Raw genomic sequence first — 22,217 nt, 5'->3', positions numbered from 1 at the left:
CTTGGAGACCCATCAGGAATGCCACCATTTTGAAGTCTCCTATGACCTCCCAGCTGTACTCATCATACTTCAAGGCGTCCAGCAAGGTCTTGATGCTGTTGTAATCCTCTTTGAGGTGCACCGTGTGAGCCAGGGGAAGAGACGGGTACTTGTTACCATTATGGAGCAGCACGGCTTTGAGGTTCCTGGATGAGCTGTCAATGAAGAGGCGCCACTCATTCTGGTTACAGGCGATTCCGATTGCCTCGAACAGACTGGTCACATTGTGGCAGAAGCAGAGCCCATCTTGACGGGTGAAGAAGCTGGAAAAAGGTTGGTGACGCTTCCTCTGATCTGCGACTTGCACACTTTCATCCAACAAGTTCCACTGCTTGAGCCTAGACGTCAAAAGCTCGGCATTGGACTTGGTGAGACCAAGATCTCTAATCAAGTCGTTGAGGTCTTTTTGGTTGGGGTAGTATGGGTTTCTCTCCTCAGCTCCACCTCTGAAATTGTCATCTGGATCTACAACGTCTTCCTCGCTCTCTGACTTGCTGCTCTATTCTAAAGACAGCTGCTCTCTCTCCGGAGGAGTGGGTACGGGGAGCTTATGGCAGTGTGGCACCGGGGCGATGGATGAAGGAAGGTCCGGATACGTGATAGCAGGTGCATTCTTGCCAGTCCGACGTTTGGAAGGGTCCACCATGCAGAAGTAGCAGTTGCTTGAGTGGTCAGTGGGTTCCCGCCAAATTCTTGGGATAGCGAACTTCATGGCTCTCTTTTCCCCTCTGTACCATCCTACAAAAATACATTTATTTCACCCATGACTAATGTGTAAGAGATTCTCGCAACATTTTCATATATGATATATTTTTTCAATAACATTGAAAATTGTAAAACATTTTAAAATTAAAAACTTTTACAATTTTAAAAATTTTAACAAATTTTATAACATAAAATTCCGAGCAACAATTGTCCAACTTACCTTCCAGAGTTTTTTTGCAGTGCTCGCAGGTGAAATTAGGTGCCCAGGGTTTGTCTTGATCCCCGACAGGCATGCCGAAATATGCCTTGTAGGCCTCACACATCTTAGCAGATGCTTCCACGGAGTACTTTTTCGCTCTTGTCTTGATAAATTGGCCGCAGACATAGCAAAATGCGTCTGCCGGATGCTTGCAGCCTCTTGATGCCATCTCAGAAAAATGCAGATATGTATCCACTTGGAACTAAACTGAACTGGTGGGCTTAAGGCCCCTGTATTTATACTACTATTTATATTACTGGAAAGTTCTAGAAGTTACTCCAAGTTTACTCAGCACTGAATCTATCTGGAATGTTCTGGAAAATAGGTAAATTTCAAAATATCACTGTCCTGGTCACAAAAGCAAAGTTTGTGGGGAATAATAGCCATTTTCTATACTTTTGAGGCATAAGCAATTAGGAAATAACACTTACTACACAGTGTTCAATTACAGTTACAAATATGCTGCAGTAATTGCAATATAATTACAATTATACTAAAAAGTTACATAAACAGCTACACACATTGACATGTTTCTACCTAGCAGTCATCACAGGTACAAATACAGAAACATATTACTTATTTTTTTCAAACAAATGGGGTCACTGAAAGTGGTTGAAAATATGAGAATAATGTTCGTTCAATGTAAGACACAACATGGAAGGTGAATTTAAGATTATTAAAATCACCAACAGAAGACGTGACTACCCGAGTACACAAACAGCAATGTGACTGACTGCCGAGAAAAGACGGACAAAGACTTCACTGCCCAATCTCGAATCATCCATGACATACAGGCAGCCATTTTCAAAGAAGCGTCATTAGCTTCCTGAGGAATTCAAAGAGAAGCTTTTACAATTTCATTCTGCCCAAGCTGGTACTAACAAACAGTACCAGCTTGGGCAGAATGACATGCCAAGCAATATCAGTTCACAAATTGGGAGAAAAACAGGTGTGAGTAATCACCACTGGAAATGAGAAGCAGCACATAACTGGAATGCTCTGTGTGACAGCAGACGGCTGCAAACTGCCTCCATATGCGTAATTCAGGTTGTGTCTTTGTAAATGCAGATTTATTTGATGTTTTATTTTTTCCTCATTGAGAGTGGGAAATTTGGGCTGCGTCTTAAATTCAAAGGAATACAGTATGTAATTGTAATTAATTACAAATGTCATAATTCCACTTGTAATTGACCCCAGGTCTTTTTCTTCTCTTGTAAAATGTTTTACCAGTGGCTCCTGAGGATCCGCAGACAACCATTGAGATGAAGAAAGTCACCTTCTCCTGGGCTGCTCAAGGGGCCAGTGACCCCCCGGAGACCTTTGCAGGGGACTGCCGTGCGAAGGGGAGTCTGCAGCTCTGCAGCCTGAACCTCCGCATCAGGAAGGTACAGTTGTTGTGCATATTTATGAAGCTATAATATTTAACATTAGTACTTCAGTATCCTAGGCCACCCCCCACTATGTTGGTAATATACAAACATTTTCGTTTCTTAATATACAGGACGACGCCTCCATTATGTGATTCATATTTAAATATAAAACTAGGGTTTTAGTCCTTCACAAATGTCATATTTCTTGTAAAATACTATTTACAATTCCATTAGTTGATTTTTCAAATGCAGTGCTACCCTGTTATAATGCGGTTGTTGGAGTCCAACGTTATTGCCGTTTTTTTTTTGTTCCTGAAATGATTTACAATGCCTACAAGCCAAATGAATATTGTAGCGTACGGTGGAAAATGAAGGAAGGAGACACACACAGTTTACAGGTATTCGATTCCAGGGTTTCTATTACAATTTACAAGTTATAAAAATACGCTTTCCAGTTTCAATATCAAGAGAGGTTAACCAGTCAAATAACTAAGACAATATACTAACAATAAAAGTTCATATATATATATATATATTGTCACGTTTTCACGTTTCATGTTCTCTTTTTATTGTATTATTTGCTCTGCACACACTCTTAACTCAGGGGAGACGTTGAGGAGGACAGAGATGTTTAAAACGCCTAGTAGTTTATGTTCGAGCACTGGACGAGCGGTGTGTCCTTGAAACCTTTTATTTAATCAAGAAAATCACGCAGACTCATTTATTTGAAGTTTTACGAATCGGAGCAACATCAGCGCTCCTTCGGTTTATTAAAATGCCTTTAATATTGGTTTAGTAGTTTGCGCATACCACCAAAACCCAAAACATGTAATAATAATTAGCAAAACTAAGTTTATTACAAGCTCAGCATTAATACTTCAATAACATAATACAATTATATGCATTTAGTGCAGCCCTCGGGCCAGCTAAGCACAAAGCTTACAAGCACCCACTGCTATGTTTTAGCACATTCAATATAACACTCTCAAATACCAAAACATAGTTTCAAAACCTCATAGCAAAACAACCAATACATGCAGGATACAATATTATCATTAATATGCTTACCTCCTATTACAAGGAAGAGTAGCGTGAACAAAAGAGAAGAACTTGTCTTGTGGAGATCTGCAAAGGATGGACCACGTGACTGTCGAGCTGAGTCTTGATTGTGGTGGTCTCAATGCGATCTGCCCTGGGTTCTTATAGGATTTTCATCCCATTGAAAGCAATGGGAAGCCCCAATTAGATCCACCCATTAATCTATATGGACAGTTCTTATCTTTTGGCAAACAGTAGTCTCTAAAGAATTCAACCAACTCTTCAGACTCACTTGGAGTCATATGCCAACAAATCAACACTGGCCCATGATCTCATCCACTCATTCTTGGCCCCCTCCTTCATCTAAAAAGTTAGGTGAAGCAGAGTTCACAAAATCCTTGCTACCTTGATTCACTACTTAATATGTGTGCATTATAAAAAGGAGTGGTGTTTAAATATATGCAGCACCAATAACTGTGTGCATAAAAAGAGTGGTGTTTGAATATATGCAACACCAACAGTTGTATCATAATATAGCAGTTATAGTTATAATGGTTATAATTGATTACATGAACTTGGCTTTCAAAATTATGTTCCCTCATGTCATCTTACTCAAATTAGTTTCCTTTTTCCTTACAGGTATGTGTTTAGCAGGTATTATAGGGAACTTCCATCCTATATCTTTTTAGTGTAGAGCTTTTCTCCTTATGGAAAACTTAACTATTTTACTGAGCTGTAAAAAATTTATATGGAAGTGTAGAGTATAATGTAGACAGGAATTGTCTTCAAAGGCAAAAGACTTCTGAATACCCAAACAGCAATCAGAGCATGGACCACACAACTTATACTTAGCAAGTCGAGCGATACTTGACTAGGATTTTACCTAGTTTTTGCTTCGCTTCTTACGTCAGAAGTCTTAATTAAATCTTAAACATTAATATGCCTTGCCTGCTCCTGTCCTTCAAGTGAATAATATTTTCAGAAACACCCGGTAACTCCTTCTATAAGATTAATTGGCCATCATCCCATAGTCCACCTCCCCTACATTTCCAAAATATGTTTGAACTTTTGAACTGATGTTATTCTTTTTTGGTACCAGGGAGTTCCTGAATCCAGCATACAAGTGAATACAATACAAGCATATATAGAATACAGGTATATATAGGGAAATGTCTTTTAATATATAACTTTGGTTTAATTATTCTAACTCAGGTTAAAGTATATTTCTCTTGTTTCAGTAGGTTGGCTTTTTTTTCATGTATAGATGTGGTTTAAAAATGAACTAAGTAATACTGGATAAAGGCTGTCGGAAGGTTCATAGCAAACTTCTAAGTCTGCAGTTATAGATCCAATTATTTTCTCTTAAATCCAGGCTATCAAAACATAGTCAAAATATAACAGTCCCATAATAGCTATTCAATGCTTTAAACTAAACGTGACCTCCCTCTTTGTTTTTACAAAAATCCTGTTCAGGCAAGCTTCAGACCACCTGCTTTCCTGTCAAGGTCAGTTTTTATTAATAGGAAACTCTACTGTTAGCATTTTCCCAAACGTACTGCATTCTTACTAGATCTAAACATGGTCCCACACTATTGCCCCCCCCCTTGCTTGTTTAACCAAGTTCTTTATTCATTTCTATAATTTAATGAAGCCATAGACACCATGACTCCCTTTCCTGTACCAGAAGTTAGTTCTTAAAAAGATCAGTCATCATGGAAACCTTGGATTTTAAACTGCTGACCAGTAAGTCTAGCTTCAGTTGTCAAGAGTGAGTGTTTCCAGTCTCCTCTACATGGTACTGATTCGCTTCAGGTAAAGACAAGGTTACCAAATTCATTACATTCTGTTTGGCAGACCTACTATATGCTTGACACAGACTGGTACTGTTGTGCTTTGACTGAAGTTTTTACTTTAAGTCCCTTTTCTGCACTATATTCTCTTATTTTCAAACTCTTACAGTTCTTCTGTTATAATAAAACATTTACACTTATATTCTGTTTGAATTATTCTAGAATACCTATGTTCAGCTTAAAGACATCAGATCATGCTTACTTCTTTTTTTTTCTAAATAAGAGACTTGAGACTTGACTGTGAACAGTTGAGTTAATTAAATGAGATTCTCGTTTCTGCTTTTCTCCTCAAGGTTATAAACCTTGGCACCAGCAGCTCAGACAAGGACAAGCTTAGCTTATTTCACAGGCGTTTTTTGGTCAGCGTGACCCCAACCCAGCTCCCTTTTTACTCAGACTTACAAAGATCCAATAACATTTTTTTTACTGTTATAACGGAATAAACAGGAATATAGAATCCTCTAACATAACTATAGGTTAATACATAGTACATTATAACTTTTTTTTCTGAACAGTGTGTTTTAACAATTTGTTTAGTATTTCTGCTGGCTTTATACTCTTTAACACACAGTACAGTTATTACAACATTTTAACACACACGCAGTTTCACAAATGTTCAATTAGCATCCCAAAGATCAGCCTGCTTCCAGTAGCGGTGACAGTCTTGGGTCAGTTTCTGTTCTCAGTGAGTCTGTCAAAACCATCACAGGTGTGGGTGACAGTCTTTAAAAGCCTACCTGCAAAAAACTTAAATCACCTTGTGCAAGGGAAGACGGGTTTTAGGGTCACTCGTGACAATTTGAAATATAATTTTATAAAGTACATTCAGTTTACAGCTGCGACTTTCTCCCACACAGTGTGTCTCCTCAGGGTAAAAGGGACTGATCTACTGTAAAAAGGCACTTCCAGTATACTTCATACAGTATACACTGTTACTTTCAGTCTATATCATGCATACTTTTTTACTCTTATGCAAACATATTTGTAATTCATTTTAAAGTGGGGGATCTTTTTTGAAGTGTTCTGTTTCTTGTGTCCGCCAGGGGGCGCTGGTGGCTGTTGTTGGCAAGGTGGGTTGTGGGAAGAGCTCCCTGCTGGCAGCAATCACAGGAGAACTCAACAGGTAAGTCCATGTAAAAGCTGTATATTCTTGTAAGGGCTAATAGCAAGTAAATTAGAAAATCTGTAGGATTTTCCATCTCACACACTTCTTTGTTGCTTAAATTTATGGAGACACTGAGAGACAGATGCCCCTTCCCCAATTCACCAGAGAAGAACCTTATATATTATTTTATGTCTTGAATGTGTTTGAGATATAGTCTAAAGTTATAGCCTTTTATTTTATTTTTTTTAGAGCATTCCAATAATGCACAAAAATGACTATTAAAGGGAACTGGTGATTGCTGATCACAGATTGGGTGATTTCACAGCCCCTAATTAACACTATTTTAAGTTAATATTAGGGTAATTCTGTGACAAATCACCAAACTGGTTGCACCCCACCATCTCCCATTTACACCAGCTTGGTCCTTGGTGTTGTTTCAGGCAAAAAAACAACACCAAGGGGTTACTCATCATCCACATTTTAAGCTCTCTATAACTTTTGACCCCTTTACCTGATCAGTCTAAAAATGTAAATTCGAGTTTGTTTCCCTGAAACAACCCCAAGAACCAAGTCTGGTGTAATTCAGAGATGCTAGGGTGTAACTTGTTGGGTGATTTGTCACGGAATGATGGATTATGGTTTGTCTGGGTGAGTGAAACCTTAGGTTAATGTCTTTTCTGGTGCAGTAAAAAATTAACTGGTAGGGGCTTCCGAGTGGCGCATCCAGTAAAAGCACTCGCTAGAGTGCAGGATGCGCTCTATAGCCTGGATGTCGCCGGTTCGAGTCCAGGCTATTCCACAGCCGACCGTGGACGGGAGCTCCCAGGGGGCGGCGCTCAATTGGCTGAGCGTCGTCCGGGGGGAGGGGGGGTTAGGTCGGCCAGGGTGTCCTCGGCTCACCGCGCACCAGCGACCCCTGTAGTCTGGCCGGGCGCCTGCGGGCTTGCCTGTAAGCTGCCCAGAGCTGCGTTGTCCTCCGACGCTGTAGCTCTGAGGCGGCTGCACGGTGAGTCTGCAGAGTGTAAAGAAGCGGTAAAAACTGGTAAAGAAAAACGAAAAAAAAAACAGTAAAGCAAATTAGACTGACTCCCCTCCCCTGCTGTTTCTCCCATTCCCATTGCTGCAGGTGTGAGGGTGTGGTGTATGTACAGGGGCGAGACCAGGGCTTCGGCCTGGCCATGCAGGAGCCCTGGATCCAGCACGCCACTGTCCAGGAAAACATCCTCTTCGGCAAGGACTACAACGCCCGCTTCTACCAGGCTGTCATTGAGGCCTGTGCGCTCACCGATGACCTGAACGTGAGAACTCATACTCATAACTTGTATAAACAAACCGACTTAGATAGCACAAGCAGTGGTCATGTTTATCTCCCAGTGAGCATTACATTATGTTCAATTGCCCCTTTTTTAAGACTTCTATAAAGGTTCATTCTACCAATTGTAGATTACTATCAACAGAGGGCTGAATTGAGGCCATTTGCGTTGTATTATTTGTGAGCGAAGCAAGAGTCAAACCCAGATTCTCCAGAAGTGAAAGACTTGTGCATTGTACAATGTGTTTATTTCTTATTCATCCATAACTTTATACACTAAAAGCCTGTATAAATGTATAGTAGCAATTTAGAAAAAAGGGTTTTGACAATAAGCTGTTTTTCATGCTCCTGACTTCACTTCTTTGTTTAGATATTACCATCAGGGGACCAGACTGAAGTTGGTGAAAATGGAGTGACTCTCAGTGGGGGACAGAAGGCTCGGCTGGCACTGGCCAGAGCTGTTTATATGGTAGTGTATCTGCATCCCAGAGATTGGGACTGAGTGAGAACATGCATTCAGCCATAATGGTCAGCTATAGAAGCGCATCACGTTTAGTATGTGCCTTGATGCTTCAAACCTCTATCCTTCCTTGGGTCAGGAATTCAAGCTGAGGAAGGGGAGAGTGCTGTAGTATTCCTGGAGTCAGGATGAAGGTGGAATATGATATATTGTGCACTCCTTAACAGCGCACCTGTGGAATTCAGTGAAGGCATTGACAGGTAGCCTCTGTTGCAGTCACGTCTCATCTAGCGCCTATCAGTAATGAATATTTCCTAGTACCAGGACTCCATGCCAGTGGTAATAAACCTGTGCTGCTAGGAATGGATGAAAGCTCTGCAGGAGATCACATGAAGAAAGGTGTAACCATATGTATGTAAATCCAGCTTTTACAAATCATGCTGAAAGTCAATTGTGGGTGTTTACAGTCCTTGGCAGTCATTGACAGATACTGGATGCCAACTATTGGAATTTGCTAGAGCCACACGTGAAAAGTTTACTGAAGCTGTCCCTCCAGGAAAAAGACATCTACCTTCTAGATGATCCACTGGCTGCTGTTGACGCCGATGTAGCCAATCACCTCCTGGAGAAGTGCATTCTGGGAATCCTCAAGCACAAGACCACAATCCTTTGTACCCACCGTATTGAGTTCCTGGAAAAGGCAGATGTCGTCGTTCTAATGGATGATGGGAAAATTGTCAAAACAGGTACCTTAAGAACTTTAGAAGTTTTCAAAACACAGTAGATACATTACACTCTGTGTATTTCTTTTAAAGTACGTTCTTAAGATCTCCCAATCGAGATTCAACATCTAATTTCTAGGAGTGTGCTGAAAATTTGTTACATGACCAGTCAGTTGCATTTGCTAGTTTTGCAGCATGTTTTCTACTGTTTACATCTGGTTTTAAATACTGAAGCCGGATGCACAAACACACACAGGGTCAGATTTATCAAGGTCTTTGCAACAAAATGCTGCTAGCTACTAGTAACAGTAACAGTTAGATTTTCTTTTAAAAACGGTGCAAATTGTACTTTTGTGCAAAGACCTCGCTGAGTGTGTGTTATCCAGGATGACTGGTCTGGGATTTTAACCCAAGCTGTCAAGATCAGACATTTATTGAAATAATTCATTTTTACTTTGCAGGTACCCCTGCCGAAATTCTCCCTCTGGTTGAAGCAGTTCCCAAAGAGAGGAAGAATAATGAGAACAAAAAGGAAAAAGGTACCATACGTGTGTGTCCTTTTGTCAAAGCCAGCTTCTGGTTGGGCACTAGGCACATTGTCCGTTTCTTTAAATAAACTTGTTTCTTGTAAATTCCATTTTACCATTTTGTAGTTTCATATAAAATAAAACTCAAAACTCAAAGGTCTTTCATATTTCGGCTCTGTAAGAGTGCTCTCCAAGCAGCCTAAAGCTGTGGTTTTCAACCTGTGGGCCTCATACCACTAGTGGGATGTTACAGGCTTGCAACTGGTACACAGCGGCATTGTTCTTTATGACGATACGATTCCTCACCCACAATACTCCCTCAATCACACCACCGTAATGTATCACAGAGAAATTAGAAATTATCATGAGAGGTATTTGTTGTGAACTTTCAAAGTTACTGATGGGGAAACAAAGCAGCTCTGTGTTGTTGAGTGTGGTGAACTCTTGTAAAATAATTAGATGACGCAGTTACATTTTCAGTGAGAAAACCGGTTGTAATGGGGTAGGTGTCAGTTTTACAATAGTCGTTTAAGATTGCACTTAGTTACTGGTACACCTGGTGGTCCCTGCTTGGAAACACTGGTACTTGAGATGAAAAGGTTGAAAACAACTGGCCTAAAGGATAGCCAGTAAATTTGTCTGTCCCTGGCTATTGGTATATAAATATCCACCAAACACCATTTCTTTTCAAACTAAAACTGGCAGCACAATGGTGTATTATATAATAGTGGAGTAATAATAGTTTTTTTATTTTCATTATACTATAAAATATGTAGTATCTTCTGTACAAGTGCAGTACTCTCCGGCTAAGAGAACACCCCTCGTTCTATAGCCGAAGTGTTCTCTTAGAAGGTGTTCCTATACGCGGAGACTATTGTACTGTACGTTACACATTGTGTTGTTAATTTCATGCAGCCAATGACAAAAATGGCAGAAAACACCAGACACCAGACTGCCTTGCCAGCGGTGATTGAGTATGCCGAGTAGCATGCCTGTGTCTGGCACTGATCTTGTTCTTGCTCGTTTCTTGTCACCCCAGACAGTGTTCAGAGTGAGCAGGAGCTGGAGCAGCCCCCAGAGCAGGCCCCCGTAGTGGACAGCCTCATTGAGGAGGAGCAGAAGCAGACAGGCGCCGTGGCGCTGCGGGTTTACAAGGCATACTGGCTGGCGGTGGGCGGCTGCCTGGCTTTCTCCATCCTCTTCTCTCTATTGCTCATGCAATGTAAGGATTGATTAGAAGGGGCTTGGAATAGGACAAGCACAGATGTGACATACACCCTCCTCACATGAAAAAGCATGTGCAAAAACGTAATATAATTTACAGTCTGACAGATGCCTCCATAAACCCACTGATACTCTCAGTGATTTGTGCTAAAAAAATGTCCTAACCAAGTTTCGTCAAAATAGTTCCCTAGATACAAGGACAACTTGTACTTAAGAATGTCATTTGCATGTTTAATTACAGTTATCTCTCTCTCTCTCTCTCTCTCTCTCTCTCTCTCTCTCTCTCTCTCTCTCTGCACATATATGTATGTAAAAAGTCTGACATTCAGACAGACGGTTGGAAAGACACAGACACCCTCCATATATCCTGAGGCTGGATCAGGAATTTATCTGAACAAGATCTTTGGAAAAGTCCATCTGTAATTCTAACTTAAATGTTGTGCACATGGTGTGTCATTGTGATTTAATTGTTAATGTTACTGATAGTAGTGAATGTTTATATTATACAGCCTCCAAGAACATCTCAGACTGGTGGCTCTCCAACTGGATATCAAATCTGAAGAAGCAGGACAACACCTCCAAGAGTGACCTCTTGCCTGCTGACCTTTCACCCCGGTTACTGCTCTTCTCTCCCGGAGGTCTATTGTGAGTGATTCTGGAAATTAAAGAGGGGTTCATTCTGATTATCATGTCCTTAGCAATTTATAAATATATTTAGAATCATATTATTTTTTGTATTATTATTATTATTTTTTTGCACAAGGTACCCCGTTACCCTGTCAGAAACAGACACCCTCACACACAACAGCACCTCGGACCTGAAATTCTACCTCACCGTGTATGGCTCCATCGCAGCGGCAAATTCCATCTTCACAGCCGTCCGTGCATTTCTCTTCGCTTACGGAGCCATCTGTGCAGCAACAGCCATTCACAACAGGCTGTTGGACCGAGTTCTGAAGGTACTGTATGAGGGCTTTACCTTTTACAAACACTGGACCATATTTTCAAAGAGTTTACACCATTCTTTAATTAACTCCTTTTTCTTTTTAAAACACCTGTTAATTTTACAACACTATTATTATTATTATTATTATTATTATTATTATTATTATTATTATTATTATTATTATCATTATTATTATTATTATTATTTGTTTATTTAGCAAACACCTTTATCCAAGGTGACTTACAAAGACTAGGGTGTGTGAAGCATCAACTGCAGAGTCTCTTACAACAACGTCTCACCTGAAAGACGCTCCGTTAAGTGACTTGCTCAGTTTCACACAGTGAGTCAGTGATTTGAGCCGGGGACCTCCTGGTTACAAGCCCTTTTCTTTAACCACTGGACCACACAGCTTCCTACACACAGAACCAAACAACTAAATTATATATATGCAGGTCCTCTTAAGGACTCTCAGTGTGTTTTGACATTCATTTTGTAACATGAACATGATTTTTTTTGTCCTTTCAAAAAAGTGGAGATAATTAAAGAATGGAGGAAATGCTTTGAAAATGTAGCCCATTCCACTGTGTTAACAAGTTAGACCTGCTTTGAACGGGCTTGTCACTTCTGATAAAAGTGTAGGTGAGTTAAAATGCAGAGAATGCATGCATGTGACTAGGATCATGGACAACTGAGGACTGGTCAATGTCATGTACTGCTTTGGGCTCTTATAGGCAATAAGAAACAGGAGAAGAGACTTTTATAGAATTTAGCCGGTTTTGGAGGATGAAACGTAGTTAAGCCAGTAAAGATGTTTATGACTGGTTTAAGACTCAGATTATCATTAATCTTGGACCGCTTTACCTACGGTAAAATTAGTTAATCCAAGATTACTGCTAATCTGGATCTGTGGAACCAGCCGATAAGGTTTCCTTTTATCCATATACTTTAATGTCTCCATTATAAAAGTGTAACATAGTAAAAGCATAGTACAGTGTGTTAAAGCATAGCGAATGCATGGTAAAGCATAGGTTATTATTGTAAAGTCCAGATGAGTATGGTAAAGCATATTAAAAAATATGGCAAACTATAGTAAATGCATAGTATAATCATGGGGAAAATTGCAAATGTTCCGATGAGGTGTAGGAATGCAATTCAGATATTTGGCTGATTTTCAGAATGTTTGTTGGTTATTGTATAATTATCCCCCCGCCCGTTACCATAACACACGGATGATTTGGAGTTCACGCCCCTTGCGTTTTTGCCGTTGCCAGGCGACTGTGACGTTCTTCGACACTACACCGTTGGGCCGCATCATGAACCGCTTCTCGTCGGACGTGTACAGCGTGGACGACACGCTGCCCTTCATCCTCAACATCCTGCTGTCCAACCTGTTCGGGCTGCTGGGCATGCTGGTGGTGATGAGCTACGGGCTGCCCTGGATCCTGCTGGTCCTGGTGCCACTGGGCGTCCTCTACTACTACATCCAGCACTACTACCGGCACACCTCCCGAGAACTCAAGCGCCTCTACAGCCTCACGCTCTCCCCCATCTACACCCAGTTCTCAGAGACACTGACCGGGCTGAGCACCATCCGGGCAAGCCGGGCCGCACCCAGGTCAGGGGAGCAGAGGGAGGGGGGGGTTGTGTTTTGTTAAATCAATTACCTTAATTTGTAATTCTTATAATTCCTGGGAAGAAAATAGTACAGCCAATCACTAAAGTTAAAACACTTTTATTTAATCCAAACTGTAGTATACTAAAAGAAAACACAATGAGTTTATTTTATGCCATTAGATAAATGCATCAGCAATCTAGTACAGAGGTAAGACAGTGATCAATGATCCTTTACTCTGGGAGAGAGGAGCCACGTGGAGGACACTGGAAGCGATGGATCTTCTACCTCTGCTCACTAACCTATTCCTAACTCACTTCTAATATACTCTCTCAATACTTCATAGGACTTCATGACCTAAACTCATTTTTCAGCTTACAACTTAATTTACAACTTAGTTGATAGTTTCTGTGATCCATTTTTCTGAGCTATGGTACAGTGGTTTCCCCTTTAGCTATCTTACATTCCTGTAGATCTGGTTGCTTGGCATTGCTATCTCAAGGTTATTTTGCTGACAGCTAAACTGAGAACAGAGAACATTTGTGCAATAATATCAAACCTTAACTTTTAACCTCTTAAATTCACTTCTGTACACCTATTAATGCTTTAAATGGGAGTAATGTGTTGATCTAGTTTTATGACAGGGCCTGTTGGAATTTAGCTGTAGGGTTTATTTAATTGGTTCAATTAAATAATTAAGGGCTAGACTGGAACAAAGGGGAAGGGTTAAGGTTGTCTGCCTCTGATGGGAGCGTGCACAATACAAGCAGGTAGTCAAACAGGGGCAGTTTTTCCTGGTGGTTTCCCAGGTCCTGTAATGCTGCAGTGTTCTTACCTCGTCCTGCAGGTTTGAACTGGAGAACGAGAATCGTCTGGAGAGCAACCAGCGATGTCTGTTCGCCAGCAACTCTGCCATGCAGTGGCTGGACATGAGGCTGCAGATGATTGGAGTTGCCGTGGTTACCTCCATTGCTGTGATTGCGGTTATCCAGCACCAGATGAAATCTGTCGATCCAGGTGAGCTGAACCGCAGAACTTACCCTTTCAGATTTAGATACGAGGTACTGTAACACTAAGCACAAACACATGAGAAGGTCATCTTTTACGGGATAAAGATTCTTCAGCGATGGAAGTTATGCTCGCATTGCATAGCAGTTTGAGCCATTCCAGGTTTTACTACAGTTTAATATGACACACCTGAACTTGTTACCGATACACTGTGGGTAATCAAGCTTGTAGTAAAACCTGGAATGAGTGAAACTGCTATGCAATAGGAGTCTTCTTTCCATCCCTGTTCTTATTTGAATGATTCTCCCAGCCCAGGTGTATTGTGTATCCTTGTGAAAATGCTGCGTCCATTGTGCTGTTATCTGTCGTAATGTTTTAATCCTACTGATATATGCACTTGAAATTTATTAAACTTTATGACCTGTGATGGTGATCCTAAAATCAAATTGCCTACCATTGCTCTGCAGTGAATGTTTTTACACTCCATCATTGCAAAGTGGCCTACCAATCCTTTATATATTATGTTACATTGAGAAATATTCAGGAAGAAAAAAAATAACAGGTGAAGTCTGTGCTTTATAACTTCAGTGTCTCTCTTTTGTGTTAATTATGCAATGCCAGATAATCAAGATGCTAATCACCGCTAAAACTGGTCACACTCTTTGTTGCATATTCAAACTTAGCATTAAACTGGTTCTTCATGAGCTATTTGTTTTCATGACTTCCCTGCTTGATGTTCGTTGACAGGTCTGGTTGGCCTGGCCCTGTCGTATGCCCTGTCAGTCACTACCCTGCTCTCAGGACTCATCTTCAGCTTCACGCAGACCGAGACTCAGCTGGTGAGTGTGGAGCGGACGGAGGAGTACTCCACAGACATCCCCATCGAGCCGCAGGAGGGGCTCATCCAGGTAAAGCACAAAGGGACAGAGCTGCATGTGATGCGCTGTGCTGTGGCCAACCCTGGTCCTGGAGAGCCACAGTCCTGCAGGTTTTCTGGGTATCTTTTATATCGTCAATGGCTAAAGACCTGGACAATTTCTTAGTGTGTACCAATTCAGAAAATAATTGGTTCAATTAAGTAATTGAGAATGAAAACCAGAAGACCTGCGGCTCTCCAGAACCAGGGTTGGCCACCCCTGCACTAGAACAAGGACAGTAGTAATTACCTTGCCTGATCCCATACAGAAGTGACCAAGAGGCGTGTTTAGAACATTGACTGTATAACACTGACTATATTTTGTTAGATCCCCCCCCCCCCCCACCAATCTACAACTATAGCTTATGATATATACTAGCCCCACACTGTGTGTATTGGATTTTAATAAACTACTTCAGGGTCTGGATGGAGGTTTAATTGTTTCAATTAAACAATTTTAGAACAGGGATGGAACAAAGGGCCAACTTTGGCCACCCCTGGTTTAGCCTATTCTGAGGTTCACGCAGTATAATGTCAAGCAGTCTGAAAGCAATATATTTCCTAGCATGTTATATTTCTGCTACTTATCACAAGGTATCTTCAGTTGCAGTCACCACTACAAAGGCCCCTATTAGAATAGCCTATATGAACTTGGATGGAAATTCAAAAGAATTCATGCAGCCTAATGATGAAACCCAGCCAACAGAGTAATGCAGCACTGCTTGTGATCTAGGTGGCCCCTGCGTGGCCTCAGCAGGGGCTTATTGAGTTCCAGGGGGCAGTGCTGGTGTACCGGGCCGGTCTCCCCAATGCCTTGGATGGGGTGGACCTGCTGATCCAGCCCGGGGAGAAGGTGGGGATCGTGGGGCGCACAGGCTCGGGGAAGTCCACCATGTTCCTGGCGCTGTTCCGCATGATGGAGCTGAACGAAGGGCAGATCCTCATCGACAACGTCGCCACCCACATGGTCGGGCTGCAGGAGCTCAGGTGAGAAGGGTCTGATTCCTCATTGATAACGTCGTCACCCACGTGGTCGGGCTGCAAGAGCTCAGGTGAGAAGGGTCTGATTCCTCATCGATAATGTCGTCACCCAAGTGGTCGGGCTGCAGGAGCTCAGGTGAGAGGGGTCTGATTCCTCATCGATAACGTCGTCACCCACGTGGTCGGGCTGCAGGAGCTCAGGTGAGAAGGGTCTGATTCCTCATCGATAACGTCGTCACCCACATGGTCGGGCTGCAGGAGCTCAGGTGAGGGGTGCTGATTCCTCATCCATAGCATCGTCACCCATGTGGTCGGACTGCAGGAGCTCAGGTGAGGGGGGGCTGATTCCTCATCCATAGCATCGTCACCCATGTGGTCAGACTGCAGGAGCTCAGGTGATCAAATGTCTGTCGGATATTTTTTAGAAGAAATTGCCTGAAAAAATGTATTTCAGATATTTTTCATTATGCTTGTACTTTTCAGTCTTTCCAGCATTTAAAAAATACCATAACAAGCATTCTCATTTACCATCTATTTTACTGCTAGTTTCTGTAAGGGAATACATTCATTTTGGTGTTACCAGACAGACAAACATTGGGCACTCAAAGGTTAGCCATGTTCTGGAAATTACAGTACTCTGAACAATCATGTGACTGATTCCTGCAGCTCTGTTTCATGCTGTTGCAATTGTTTTACAACTGCATTGCCTTGCACTTGCAGAAGAGCAGGGGCCCTGAATGGTATATGCGGTGCGTGATGCAGTTTTGTTGAGTCTGTTGTGGGTGCCTCCTTTCTGATCCTGCAGGTCAAAGCTGGCGATCATCCCTCAGGACCCCTTCCTGTTCAGCGGAACAGTCCGGGAGAACCTGGACCCCTGGGGCCGGCACTCGGAGGCTGTGCTGCTGGACGTGCTGGAGCAGTGCCACCTGAGAGAGGTCGTCACGCGCATGGGTGAGTGGACAGACCCCTTCTGAATCACACCTGGGCTCAATTACACTTACTGTTGCATTGTTTGTTCAAATTACAATTACAATGATATTTTTTATAAGCAGCAGTAATTGCAATTATAATGCAAATGCACTGAATTGAAATATAAATAGCTGCACACATGTATACTCCTATTTATTCTATATAACCAAGCAGTAATCACAGTTACAAATACAGAAATTACTATATTTTTCAAACAAATGGGGTCACTAGAAGTGGTTGAAAATATGAGAATAATGTTCAATGTGAAACACAACGTGGAACTGCGAATGATTAAGCTTAGAAAGGTGTGTAATTGAACTGCAATTGGTCAATTATATGGTATATTTACAACTACGCATGTGTGCCAATGTTCAATTACCATTTGCATTGCAATTACAAATTACACAATTACAATTGTAATTGACCCCAGGTCTGCAGTGTCACCGAAGGGAAGCCACGTCTAACGCATAAAATAAACATTGGTCCGCATAAGGATTGTCCTAAATTATTTTCTCAGAGTCTGAACTGAGCTGTTTATGTTGAGGCCCTGTCAGACAGTATTTCAGTGCTGTTGTTTCCCTGGTATTAGCTGTGTCTCCTGCTCGTTTGTGCTGCTTTGTAACTGGCTTCACCTCCTCTGCAGGTGGGCTGGGAGTGGAAGTTGGGGAGAAAGGGAAGAGTCTTTCTGTGGGGCAGAGGCAGCTGGTGTGCCTGGCCAGAGCACTGCTGACACAAGCCAAGGTACCTGTACTGTATCATTTTCACCAGAGATACTGCATCACTTTCCTTGTTGTCCAAAAGTTTACCACTGTATTTTTCATGGTATTTTTGCTGTTTTACCTGTTCAACCAAAGACAGGAGAGTACCAGTCAGAGGGGAAGAAGAGACACATTCCGAGAGTATTATAGGATTTAGCAGATTTTTGGGACGGATGGAAATAACAGTATCAATAGTAGCTGAAGGTGCGGGAAGATTAATATTGGCAGTGATTAAGAAATGGTCAGAGAGAGAGATATCTGAGACTGAGAGATTGGAGAAATCAAGACCCCTGGTAATGAGCAGATCCAGGGTGTGTCCACAGGTATGAGTGGGAACGTTGACAGATTGACAGAGGCCAAGACAGTCCAGTCGGTCACTAGAGGGGAAGAAGGCAAATCGACATGGATGTTGAAGTCACCTAGGAGTAAAATGTGTCAGTTGAAATGCAGATTAGGGAGATAAAATAAAAGCAGTTATTCTTTGGTGGACGATAGATAACAGCAAGGGTGAGGGACATGAGAGAGGGGAGCTTGATAGCAAGATGCTCAAACGAAGAGAAGGCTGGGAAAGAGAGAGTTGAGGTGGCAAGTACAGTAGTGCCCTCACCTCTACCAGTGAGGCATGGCTTGTCAAAGAGCGAGTCGCCATTTGGGGTGGATAGATGTAGTGAGTGCTTATCATTTACAGAGTGCCAGGTTTCTGCTAGACAGAGAATATCAAGATTTTTAAATATCGATAGTGATACCTCTTTTACAATGGCTTTACAATGCTTTACCATGCTTTCACTGTGCTTTATTACACTTTGCTATGCGTTTACCATGGTAAACTTTTATAAGGGTGGTTGTATTGGTCTGCAGTACAATAAGGTGAATTGACTTACAACTGAGTTGTTTTACAGGTAATTTTATAGTTATTTCATTTTCGGCTTCAGATCTGCAGTATAACTTATTCTTCTGTACATCAATTAACTGGTGGCATTGAGATTGCAGTGCATTTTTAGATGTAATATTAAAACTGTGTACTGTAGATACTATATTGCCTCAAGGACAAAATAATATTGAGCATGTCATCAGAAGTGCGTTAAATGTGTTGGAAAATGCTTCCCTTTCATTTATTGTTTTGTTTTCTGTGTGTAGGTTTTGTGTATTGATGAAGCTACAGCCAGCGTGGACCAGAAAACGGACAAAATCCTCCAGCAAACCATCCGGGAGAAATTCAGAGACAAGACTGTCCTCACAATTGCTCACAGGTAACCTTGTCAAAGATTGAGCCTCCACAGGCAGGGGCTACAGGAGGTGAATATTTCATCTGCACACAGAAGATCAATGGGGTACCTCATCTTACCCCTGATATGCTTCAATGAGTTCTTATTAGCTTGAGCAACCTTATCAGCGGACCTCTTTTCTTTGTGAATATCTGTTTTATTAATAATTGGAGAAATGTACATTTTACATATAACAAAGCATATACTGTTGCTTCCTGGTATTTAACCACCTCCGGTGCTAAAGGTCACACGGTCTGATTGCAGTTTTCCGACTGGCCAGAAAATGACAGATAGCACAGGATGTGGATAGGTACCTGAAAGCTAAAGCTATTTAATACATTCTAAAGTGTTGTCTTTTGAAATCTCTTGCTATCTTGAAATATAAGTATAAAAAACAAGCAGAGGAAGGGGGGGGGGGGGGGTTGGGGGGCACAGAAAAATGTCACAGATTCTCTCCATGTCCCAATTTTCATTTGGTATCTGTTGTGTTTTTTTAAAACCTCCTAGATTGAACACTATCATGGATTCGGACAAGGTGCTGGTGATGCATGCTGGGAAGGTGGTGGAGTTTGACACCCCAAAGGTTCTGTGCCAGAGAGAGGATTCCTTCTTCTACAAGCTGGTCCACAGCAGGGTGGAGTGAGCTCTCAACAGAGGACTGGGACTTTCACAAGAACCCACTAACTGTGAAGAGTGGGCCAGCCAGCCGAGGAGGATCGGTTCAGTGCTGGCAGGCAGTACTCTTCACTGCTGGGTGGTAAGGTTGTTATAATTGGATAAAGCAGGACATGCTCCACATCCAAGGAAGCTGACCCAGCTTGTGAACTCGAGGTCCTCTGGGTTAATTACTCTGTTGTTAATTGGATTTTAATCCCTTGTAATATAATCTCAGTCATTTGGATAACAGAATACTGTCACTCGCACATTTGCACTACATGTTAACCAAGGGCTTTTACACAGATTATTATAAAATGCAGTTGATGAAGTAAATCGAGCCCTAAGTAACAGATGTATGCAGCATGGATCATCTGCAGTCTAATCAAGCCCAAGAATATACCCTCAGTTTGTAGAGATGCATTCACTCTGTGAAATTGATCTGGGCTGTGCGAGTGAATTCATTCATATTATGAGATACATTAATCATGATTTTTTTTTTTTTACCGTTTTAAAATTCCTTAAAGTTTTTTAATCTGTACCAATTGAATTCATAATTATATACAGTATAATCGGACTGGTTAATCGTGTCTAAATCATGTTTTCATTGGAATTACTGTGCAAAACAACATTACTTTTTTAAACTAAGTCTGGGTTGACAAATGCAGCTGGAATTGCTGGTGGTTGGCCACTTGTAGGTGGATTTGACTAATTTATTTATAACTCTCCTCCAGTGTTGAGGAAAAATCTTAAGTCACAAGCACAACTGCCCCCCCGTTACTCCACCACTCTTTTGAATGTCTGGCCCCTTGTTTGTGCTTCACATCAGCGAAACTGCATTCTCACAAATGTCATGAAAATGTCTTCTGTTTGGAATTGCTGCTACTTGCTTCTTGTAATATTGTAGATAATATCAAAAATGTAATTATCCGTGTAATAAGATCTGTATATAATAAGGTACGGGTATTAGCTGTAGCATTTTAGCAGCTCAGGAGAGTGGGAATATGTTGTATCAGTTTGGTTATTTTAATAGATTTAACAGATCAATAAATGCAAGTACTCTGTAGTTCTGTTCTTTCTGTCTGCCAGTCTTTGATTTGATCTTTGCTGCAGCTGAGACCTGAAGCAGAGAGCTAACAATTGATTGTGTGTCTGCAGAGATGGAAATAATAGTCCTATTGCATAGCCGTTTCACCCATTCCAGGGTTTACTATGATCTGGATTAGCCACAGTATATAGGTAACAAACTCAGGTGTCTTATTAAACGCATAATAAAATCAGGAATTGATTCAACTGCTAGGCAATGGGAGTCTTACTTCTATTCCTGCTCTGTCAGTTGTTGTTGGAGCATGTCTATGATAATGGTGCTCGTTTCATCCATATGCAATAGCCATCTGTTTTCATAATGCTCTCATTATTCCATGTAAATGAAGCTGATGTGGGGAAATGTGGGGAAATACCAATTTAATGATGAAGGCAAGCCTCAAAAACTCTTTCTGTGTGAAGGTAGTACAACTATTATTAAAATCATTTGGATTTCTGATCATCTTATTTGTTAATAAGATTTTGTAAAATAAAAACAATTAAAATTGCACTGTAGCACATAAATCAATGAAGCTGAGTGCAAGCCCTTCCCTTCTTCTATGAGGAGGCTGTGTGGTCCAGTGGTTAAAGAAAAGGGCTTGGAACCAGGAGGTCCCCGGTTCAAATCCCACCTCAGCCACTGACTCATTGTGTGACCCTGAGCAAGTCACTTAACCTCCTTGTGCTCCATCTTTCGGGTGAGGCGTAGTTGTAAGTGACTCTGCAGCTGATGCATAGTTCACACACCCTAGTCTCTGTAAGTCGCCTTGGATAAAGGCGTCCGCTAAATAAACAAGTAATAATAATAATAATCGAAATAGTCGTAATTCCAGTAATACATTTCAGACTACTTAAAGGCTGTTTTGCTTGTTAGTTGCTAACATTATTGTTAATGTTTTTAAACACTTCGATGGTTTGCATTTTTTTCCATTAACATAGACGTGCACCTTTCCATGTACTGTACATTTGTAATCAAAATTGAAAGGTTTGAGTGTTAAGTTTTATAAATGTGAACTTTTTTGTATTCTGCAACATTAAAGATCCAATACAGACTACACAGGGAAAGTGCAAGATCTCATTAGTATTGTGATGTACCGATAAGTGTTTTCAGGTTAGGAACGAAATAAACACTTAACACTTAGGTTTCTATACTTTGAACAAAAGTAAGTAATAAAATAGAGTCAAGATGAAACATTTGTCTACTTGACTTAGAGGTTGGTTTGATTCCTGGTGTTGGAAAACACTTAAAGAAACAAAAAAAATCCAGCAATAAGCAGACAATAGTGATCTTGAAACCTTATCAATTAGTCATTTAGCAGACAATTTTATCCTAAGTGACTTACAGAGACTGGGGGGTGAACCATGCATCACAACTGCTGCTGCAGAGTCACTTGCAATAGGACCTTGGTTTTAC

At 41.3% G+C, this 22,217-nt stretch overlaps 1 protein-coding gene across 3 annotated transcripts in view; it reads left to right on the top strand.

Annotated features, from left to right (window-relative positions):
* Positions 1-21,868, top strand: part of abcc10 (ATP-binding cassette, sub-family C (CFTR/MRP), member 10) — a 29,791-nt gene extending 7,923 nt beyond the window's left edge. For all 3 annotated transcript variants that reach the window (XM_059024897.1, XM_059024896.1, XM_059024898.1), the window contains exons 6-22: positions 2,234-2,388; positions 6,305-6,384; positions 7,493-7,664; positions 8,049-8,147; positions 8,695-8,888; positions 9,326-9,399; positions 10,427-10,609; positions 11,121-11,256; positions 11,375-11,570; positions 12,829-13,172; positions 14,017-14,186; positions 14,925-15,085; positions 15,827-16,080; positions 16,880-17,025; positions 17,687-17,784; positions 18,939-19,051; positions 19,574-21,868. In XM_059024897.1, the coding sequence (XP_058880880.1) occupies positions 2,234-2,388; positions 6,305-6,384; positions 7,493-7,664; positions 8,049-8,147; positions 8,695-8,888; positions 9,326-9,399; positions 10,427-10,609; positions 11,121-11,256; positions 11,375-11,570; positions 12,829-13,172; positions 14,017-14,186; positions 14,925-15,085; positions 15,827-16,080; positions 16,880-17,025; positions 17,687-17,784; positions 18,939-19,051; positions 19,574-19,709 (2,711 nt within the window). In that variant the 3' untranslated portion in view covers positions 19,710-21,868. The remainder of the gene's footprint in view (positions 1-2,233; positions 2,389-6,304; positions 6,385-7,492; positions 7,665-8,048; positions 8,148-8,694; positions 8,889-9,325; positions 9,400-10,426; positions 10,610-11,120; positions 11,257-11,374; positions 11,571-12,828; positions 13,173-14,016; positions 14,187-14,924; positions 15,086-15,826; positions 16,081-16,879; positions 17,026-17,686; positions 17,785-18,938; positions 19,052-19,573) is intronic.
* The last annotated feature ends 349 nt before the right edge of the window (positions 21,869-22,217 follow it).

The sequence above is a fragment of the Acipenser ruthenus genome, chromosome 6 (assembly GCF_902713425.1).
Source record: "Acipenser ruthenus chromosome 6, fAciRut3.2 maternal haplotype, whole genome shotgun sequence".
NCBI classification, from domain to species: Eukaryota; Metazoa; Chordata; class Actinopteri; order Acipenseriformes; family Acipenseridae; genus Acipenser; species Acipenser ruthenus.
This window is presented reverse-complemented; position numbering and strand designations above follow the sequence as displayed.